Raw genomic sequence first — 8481 nt, 5'->3', positions numbered from 1 at the left:
ACTCGTTGAGCTGTGACGGATACAGCTTGCGACAGACCAGTGGAAGCGTCGAAGTGTGTCTTCCCAGCTGTAACACCTACGATAGCGATGATATATTCGCAGACCATCATACCGATGGCACCGATTATCATCAACTTCCTACGGCCCACCCTGTCGATGAGTTGGATACCGACGATACACATGCAGGTACCGACGACGTTGCAAACGATCGTAATGATAAAAGCGTTTGAAATACCAGCACTCTTAAAAAAGGTCGTCCCGTAATAAAAGATGAAGTTGATTCCGGTAAGTTGCTGCCATGCTTGGAGCCAAATACCAGTCATGGTACGTAAGAAGTTCCTATTTGCAGTGAACTATCGCAACATGCCAGTGCCAGGTGATAATTTGAATGAATACACAAGGGGGGAATCAAAGGAATGAAATAGAATTCACCTTGAAACAGTCCAGATATGTGTTACCACCCAAGGCACGCTCAGCCTCAAGGGCGAGCCAAATCTCAGCAATCTCGGTATCAACTTCGGGGGAATTCGCAGGCTTGACAAGGAGGCGCGAAAGAGAGTGCTTCGCAGCATCCCACTTATTCTTATAAAGCAGATAGCGAGGAGACTCGGGAAGAACAAGCATGCCTCCACCAAGGACGGCAGCCCATACGAATTGGACAGCGATGGGTGTACGCCAAGATGAATGTGAGTTCTCATCCTTGGTTGCGTTGAGGACGATAGCAGCAAGAAGGGCACCGATGCTGATAGCGAATTGATAGAGTCCGACGATAAACCCTCGTAGTTTCTTAGGCGAGCATTCGGATTGGTACATGGGTACGAGGCAAGACACGGCACCGACTGTCGAAGAAAATTTGATATGACATTCGTATTTGATATTGTCGAGCTTAATTGACTCACCTCCGAGGCCGGCAACAACTCGACCAACGATGAAGGTTACCCAATGAGTCGAGAGCTGAAGGCCAATTCCAAGAGAAAAGATGAGACAAGAAGAGATGAGACCATACTTGCGGCCAATGAGATCACCCAGAGGAAAGGAGATGAGAGCGCCGAAAAAAGTACCAGCAGAAAGGATGGACACCTAAGATGGAAGTGATTATGATGAGAGGCCCACCTTCCTTGGCAATCATCCGAAAATAAAACGGAGCGGAAGGGTGTCGAGGATACTCACAACTAGAGACTTGTGGTTCGTCCCGAGGTATTGGCCAATGGAAGGATCATGAGAGCCAAATACGTCGAGCCAGTCTTTCATAGCAATAACTCCTCCAATTGTCGCAGTGTCGTAACTACGAATACATCATGGATGAGTACGTAACACGCAGGGAAGTGACGGCGAGGGTAACCAACCCAAAAAGAATACCACCAAAAGCGGCAAAGGAGGCCATGGCGATTGTCCATGGCAGCGAATCATGGCCAACACCTCCCCTTGTAATTCCAGGTCCACCAGCCATTGTCTACCATTGTAAGCATGTTTTCGTCAACCAAGGGCCTTGACTTGCACGACCGGTGTTTTCGACGTACCCTTCAGAAAATTTTGCTTGAAGAAAGCGGTAACGACGACAAAGAACGGCGAGGACTATGGGCGAAAGGGAAAAGTTGGGAGGGGACAAGAGGAGAGAATGATGCACAACTCTATTTATCCAAGGGGGAAGGAGCCTCTCTTCTTTTCCTTCTTTTCGTTCCCCGACATGAATTGGGCGAATTTCGTGCAATTCACTCGTGATTCTTGAAGAACCGTGGTCATTGAACTAAAACGCTGACAAATGATGCATGCGCCTCTGTGGGGCCCTTAGCTGGAATGAAATGGATAGTTGAGTGTGATGAGCGGTGTCACCAATCAAGCCATATGGCAGAGTTCGTGAGAAAAGTGTTCGCGGGCACAAACAAAATTATAGGAGTGCGTTCGCGCACGTGGAACCCGCTGTTCCACTGGGGGTGTTAGGCGGAACTGCCGGGGGTGCTGCCTATTACTCTGTGGCACCCAAGTTTCCAGACCAGCTCCCTCGGAGATTAGGATTGTTAGTAGCCTGGAGTTGTCTTGTTTTCGTCCCTTAGCTTGAGTAGCGGCGTGGCCATTACATGAGAGGTGTTCATGTCTTGGGGCCATTCGATGTCCCTTTCGTGCACACCTCGACGACTAGCCAGATTTCCCTTCCTCTGTTGTGGAGGCACCTTACTCGAACAGGATGCGGTTCATTGATTCTACGACTCCACATCTAGTGCATCTCCCTCTCAGTTCGCAACCTGGCTTCTTCTCCCAGAATTGCCCGATTTTGTGCGCATTTTCCATATGAAGACTCTGATGCTCGGGGAAATCTCTCCTGCTTTTTTTTGCAGGGTTGTCCATTTGTGGGGCTTTCGTTATTTAGCCTGGCTAGGACTAGCTTGCCTGATCGCGTTTAGGTTGTCTTGTGTCTTTTGGGGCAGTTCTGTGTGGGACGTAGTTCTCTCGCATATGATCAGTTCCAGTGCTTTAGCTTGGGTCAGGTTTTTTCAGTCTGGCTCCGTCGGGGCAGTTGGGCAGCGCTCTCGCAGTTGCTTGGACGTTGGGTCTCGGGGCGGTGGCCCTTTCTACGGCCAATTTGTCAGCCTCCTCATTCCCGGTCAGGCCAGCATGCCCTTTGGTCCTTTTCAGGATGGCGAGGTCGTCCCTGAACCTTAGGGTGTTCACTGTTTGTTTGATCGCCTCGGTTTGTTTGGTGAGGACGTAGTCGTCGTCCTCCGTCTCGTGCAGGTTGGGGCCTAGAGTTGTGACGCACCACTTAAAATTTCAATGTTGGACTGTGTGGTAGTCGCTGCTTGTGTTCTTGTGTCGCCGCGGCCGAACCAGCTCCTGTATCCTGCTTTGGCAGTGGTCTCTCCATTGTTGGAGTACATTTTATTCGAACAGATGCATGTACACAAATCCACACTACTTGGAGAAACAAACACGCGAACTGAAGCAAAGAGACTATAATGCCCCAGACTCAACAAACGTTAGTTAAGATCAAGCAGGACAATCCCCTTGGTAGAAACTAGACCAATCCTAGACTCGGTAAACATGGGGCTCTCGTCATCAGTGGGAGGATCGGATCCATCAAAATATTCGCCCCCTCCCTCCCTTCTAGGAAGAGGTCTGGTAACGCGGCATCCTTTTTCGCCTTCACCGCATACCTCCAATTCCTCTGCATCAACTTTCCCGATAGTGACGCCATCCTCCGGGCCATCGGCCCAGCCAACGAAGCCATTTATGATGCTTCCGACGATGTTCTTAACAAACATCATCCTCTTTCGCCCTTTGCCGGAGGGATCTTTTGTATCTTTGTCAGACTTGGCAATGGACGTACCGCCCCTGCTAACAAGACCGAACCTGCCTTCGTAAGAGGGAGGCACAGCGGCAACGATCTCGCCGTAACGGTTCACGACATCAAATCTCAAATAACCGCCGAGAGGGAAGGAGGTGACATTCACCCTCACAGGACGGTGAGAATTAAAAGTATTGATACCGAATGAGCCATTGACTGAGTCTTTGGAGGGTTCAACAGCGACAAGCCGAACCTCGGCATCAACAGAACCGTTCCGATTTTCTATATCCAGTCTCGTGTGCTTGTAGACCGTCGCGTTCGAGAGAAGGGTGACATTTACAACAATGGGTGCCTCCTCAGTAGCCAGCATCAATTGGTCCTTCACGACATAAGTTCCGTTAATCGGGTTTCCTCCAGCGACGATTGATGCCATGTCGGCTTTGACTCTAGGCAGTCCAGATGTTACGCCAACAACAAAGAGCTTTCCAAAGACGACATCATCAAAGGCGCCATTGATATGCTGACTAAAGTGGGGAAACACGCTCGAGAAAGAAGCAAGCTCGAGATGACTACGCGGCAAGGTGACAACGATCTTGGCAGTGACAGGCGCCGTGGGATGACGATGAGGGTGTTTGCCATCCACCCAGCTAGTAACCTCATACACTTCTCGAAGATCCTCAGGGTATAAAGGTGGCGGTGGGTAACGAGACGGCGGGGAAAGAGGGAAGGACATGCCAGCATATGATGGCAACGGGCGCCAAGGGCGGTGACCAAAGCGGGGACGCTTACGCTATAGTAGTTATTTTCACCGATGGACACCCAAATCCAGACCGAATATGAACTTACCGACAAGACCACACCTTTGACATTGCCTTCAGGCGTCGGAATGGTGCACACATAGGCTTTAGGGCCTATAATTTTGAGCTTTAAACGCTTCCACCATGAGTGAACGGTCGAGTCAGTGGACTCCTCAATCTTTGCTGGTGCACTCAGAGCAATTTTGACACCAATCGTGTCTCCCATGTCTTTGTCGGCGATAACGTAGTCAACAGTGCCCTTGAAACCACCGCCAGACAAAAGCTTGATGATTTCTGCAGTCGTAGAAACATTCAGGTGGTAAGTAGTCTCGCCCGGCGCAGTTGAGTTTCTCCACTTGGTGCAGTGGGGTTTGGGGTGACCACCACGATGGAGATCAAAATCGCCAGCAATGTCGTACATGCGCATTATGTAGTTGTCCCTGTAACGAGATTTGGGGTGCTGACCCTAGAGGACAGGGAGAAAACACTTCGTCAGCCCCCAAGACGTCGACGGTGAGTCAAAAGTTGCACGTACGCATCCTCGCCATAGGTACTTGATGCCTTTAGCGATGGTAAAGATGACGAAACCAATGGCGATGAACCTCCAAAGGCGCCTTACGCAATAGTGGCGCTTGCACTTGTTCGGAGCGTGTTGCTCATCGAGTTCATCTTTCGATGCCGCAGGATCAACAGTGGGGAGCGGTGAGTATCCAGGAGAATCGGATAAGAAAGTAGCGTCCTTGGTGTCCGCCATGATTGTCGCTTGGGACAAGAGGGCAGACTGAGGCGCGACTTATGTATGTAAATGTATCGGTGATGAGGCCGTGCACGGCAGCCTGCCGAAATCAAATGTAAGAATCCCTACAAAACTGGACTCTCGAGCCAAAACTGTAACTGAAGAAAAGGGTCGATTGGACCCCGCAGGATTGTTGTGATGCCCTCGGATTGGATGGCTGAGAGGTGATGGTGGGGGAAATGGCCAAATAGTGAGTGCGCGGATAGTTACAGACCGACCAATGGCGTGATATTGGACAGACTCGAAATACCAGATAGTGAAGACAGTATATAGCTAGCGGAGGGGGGACTAGAGAACAACGCCGAAGCACTAGTGAGAGAATTAGGTGAATGGCAGACAAACAAAGGCACGGAGAAAGGTGGTCGATGGTGGGTAGGCCGGCTAGATTGGAATAAGTATAGGCATGGCTGATGTCCCTTATGAGTTACTTATGCGCAGTCATGTAGGATCGAGTAGGATATGTCGTCATTGCATATATCGCTAACCTATCAGCCCAGTAACATCCCCGCCACGGAGTAGTGAGAGTATGGGATCGACTTGGAAATGAGTCTTGTGTTCTGCCCCCCGACCATGAATTACGCCCCAATCAAATATTCGCTATGACGTTGACCATGAATATACGGCTCCTCTCGGTCGTCTCCTGACTCATCCCTTCCACAACTATGAGCAGGCTCACCATGTGGTTAACAAACGTGTACGATAACTCTAGGTCTGCGGCTCATTGGGTGGGTATCAGATGCATCAGTAACTCTGTTCAGACTTGGCGGACCCACGGACCTGACCGAAGTCTCCATGACCACGGGTCCGACTTGGTCTCGTGCAACACTGAGTTGTTTAGGCGCCTCTCGTATCCACTGTGCAAGCCCACATGGCGTACATGAGCGCTAAGGAACAAAAATGACTGGAGTGTAGCCACAGCAATCATGTATTGCCTTTTAATTCACATTCCTGCAACATAAGCGGAAAGCACCGGTCGCATCGCCCAGCTGGAAGACACTTCGAGATATTTAATTTGAACAGATACAGGTACACAAATCCACAATACTTGGAGAAACAAACACGCGAACTGAATCAAAGAAACTATAATGCTCCAGACTCAACAAACGTTAGTTAAGATCAATCAGGACAACCTCCTCGGTAGAAACTATATCAATCCTAGACTCGGTGAACATGGGGCCCTCGTCATCAATGGGAGGATCAAATCCATCAAAATATTCGTCCCCTCCAGGAAGAGGTCTGGTAACGCGGCATCCTTTTTCGCCTTCGCCGCATACCTCCAATTCCTCTGCATCAACCTTCCCGATAGTGATGCCATCCTCCGGATCATCGGCCCAGCCAACGAAGCCATTTATGATACCTCCGACAACGTGCCTAACAAACATCACCCTCTTTCGCCCCTTGCCAGAGGGATCTTTTGTATCTTTGTCAGACTTGGCGATGGACGCACCGCCCCTGCTAACAAGACCGAACCTGCCTTCGTAGGAGGGAGGCACAGCGGCAACGATCTCGCCTTGACGGTTCACGACATCAAATCTCAAATAACCGCCGAGAGGGAAGGAGGTGACATTCACCCTCAAAGGACGGTGAGAAGTAAAAGTATTGATACCGAATGAGCCATTGACTGAGTCTTTGGAGGGTTCAACAGCGACAAGCCGAACCTCGGCATCAACAGAACCGTTCCGATTTTCTATATCCAGTCTCGTGTGCTTGTGCACCGTCGCGTTCGAGAGAAGGGTGACATTTACAGCGATGGGTGCCTCCTCGGTGGCCAGCATCAATCGGTCCTTTACCACATAAGTTCCGTTAATCGGGTTTCCTCCAGCGACGATTGATGCCACATCGGCTTTGACTCTAGGCAATCCAGATGTTACGCCAACAACAAAGAGCTTTCCAAAGACGACATCATCAAAGGCGCCATTGATATGCTGACTAAAGTGGGGAAACACGCTTGAGAAAGAAGCAAGCTTGAGATGACTACGCGGCAAGGTGACAACGATCTTGGCAGTGACAGGCGCCATGGGATGACAATGAGGGTGTTTGCCATCCACCCAGCCAGTAACCTCGTACACTTCTCGAAGATCCTCAGGGTATAAAGGTGGTGGTAGGTAACGTTCTGAATGAGACAGCAGGGATGGAGGGATGGGCATGCCAGCATATGATGGCAACGGGCGCCAAGGGTGGTGACCGAAGCGTGGACGCTTACGCTATAGTAGTTATTTTCATCGATGGGCACCCAAATCCAGACCGGATGTGGACTTACCGACAAGACCACACCTTTGACATTGCCTTCAGGCGTCGGAATGGTGCACACATAGGCTTTAGGGCCTATAATTTTGAGTTTTTGATGCTTTAAACGCTTCCACCATGAGTGAACGGTCGAGTCAGTGGACTCCTCAATCTTTGCTGGTGCACTCAGAGCAATCTTGACACCAATCGTGTCTCCTATGTCTTTGTCAGCGATAACGTAGTCAACAGTGCCCTTGAAACCGCCGCCAGACAAAAGCTTGATGATTTCTGCAGCCGTAGAAACATTCAGGTGGTAAGTAGTCTCGCCCGGTGCAGTTGAGTTTCTCCACTTGGTGCAGTGGGGTTTGGGGTGACCACCACGATGGAGATCAAAATCGCCAGCAATGTCATACATGCGCATTATGTAGTTGTCCCTGTAGCGAGATTTGGGGTGCTGACCCTAGAGGACAGGGAGAAAACATTTCGTCAGCCCCCAAGACGTCGACGGTGAGTCAAAAGTTGCGCGTACGCATCCTCGCCATAGGTACTTGATGCCTTTAGCGATGGTAAAGATGACGAAACCAATGGCGATGAACCTCCAAAGGTGCCTTACGCAATAGTGGCGCTTGCACTTGTTCGGAGTGGGTTGCTCGTCGACACGTTCGTTTTTCGATGCCGCAGGATTAACAGTGGAGAGCGGCGAGTATCCAGAAGAATCGGATAAGAAAGTAGCGTCCTTGGTGTCCGCCATGATTGTCGCTTGGGACAAGAGGGCAGACTGAGGCGCGACTTATGTATCTAAATGTATCGGTGACGAGGCCGTGCACGGCAGCCTGCCGAAATCAAATGTAAGAATCCCTACTAAACTGGACTCTCCCAATCATTTTTGTTCCTTGGCGCTCATGTCCGCCATGTGGGCTTGTACGAGAGGCGCCCAAACAACTCAGTGTTTGCACGAGACCAAGTCGGACCCGTAGTCATGGAGACTTCGGTCAGGTCTGAGGTCGGACTGGGTCCGTCAAGTCTGAACGGAGTTACTGATGCATCTGATACCCACCCAATGAGCCGCAGACCTAGAGTTATCGTACATGTTTGTTACCCACATGGTGAGCCTGCTCATAGTTGTGGAAGGGATGAGTCAGGCCGGAGACGACCGAGAGGAGCCGTATATTCATGGTCGGGGGACAGAACACAAGACTCATTTCCAAGTCGATCCCTACTCCGTGGCGGGGATGTTACTGGGCTGATAGGTTAGAGATAGTATATACAATGATGACATATCCTACCCGATCCTGCATGGCTGCGCATCGGTAGACATCGGCCATGCCTATACTTATTCCAATCTAGCCGGCCTGCCCACCACCGACCACCTTTCTTCG

At 50.4% G+C, this 8481-nt stretch overlaps 3 protein-coding genes across 3 annotated transcripts; all 3 read right to left on the bottom strand.

The window, feature by feature from the left end:
- Nucleotides 1–29: 29 nt before the first annotated feature.
- On the bottom strand, nucleotides 30–1450 carry EI90DRAFT_2859883 (general substrate transporter; the record flags this gene model as incomplete). Its single annotated transcript, XM_039053795.1, has 5 exons — nucleotides 30–353; nucleotides 433–839; nucleotides 900–1080; nucleotides 1171–1285; nucleotides 1347–1450. Coding segments are annotated over 5 exons (1131 nt in total), but the record flags the coding sequence as incomplete, so codon positions are not given.
- A 1525-nt stretch (nucleotides 1451–2975) lies between these two features.
- On the bottom strand, nucleotides 2976–4834 carry EI90DRAFT_3128442 (uncharacterized protein; the record flags this gene model as incomplete). The annotated part of the gene is made up of 3 exons (XM_039064096.1): nucleotides 2976–4073; nucleotides 4130–4546; nucleotides 4616–4834. The coding sequence occupies 3 exons, from the start codon at nucleotides 4832–4834 to the stop codon at nucleotides 2976–2978; spliced, it is 1734 nt and encodes a 577-aa protein (XP_038912601.1).
- A 1057-nt stretch (nucleotides 4835–5891) lies between these two features.
- On the bottom strand, nucleotides 5892–7578 carry EI90DRAFT_2033576 (uncharacterized protein). Its single transcript, XM_039052461.1, has 2 exons — nucleotides 7137–7578; nucleotides 5892–7074 (listed from the first exon to the last, which is right to left on the bottom strand). Exons 1-2 carry the CDS (start codon nucleotides 7521–7523, stop codon nucleotides 5983–5985), a joined length of 1479 nt encoding a protein of 492 aa, XP_038912600.1. The 5' UTR covers nucleotides 7524–7578; the 3' UTR covers nucleotides 5892–5982.
- Between the last annotated feature and the right edge of the window lie 903 nt (nucleotides 7579–8481).

Source organism: Cantharellus anzutake (genome assembly GCF_015039405.1).
Source record: "Cantharellus anzutake strain C23 chromosome Unknown EI90scaffold_49, whole genome shotgun sequence".
In the NCBI taxonomy this organism is placed as follows: domain Eukaryota; kingdom Fungi; phylum Basidiomycota; class Agaricomycetes; order Cantharellales; family Hydnaceae; genus Cantharellus; species Cantharellus anzutake.
Note: the sequence above shows the minus strand (reverse complement) of the source record. Positions and strands in the feature narration are given on the sequence as shown.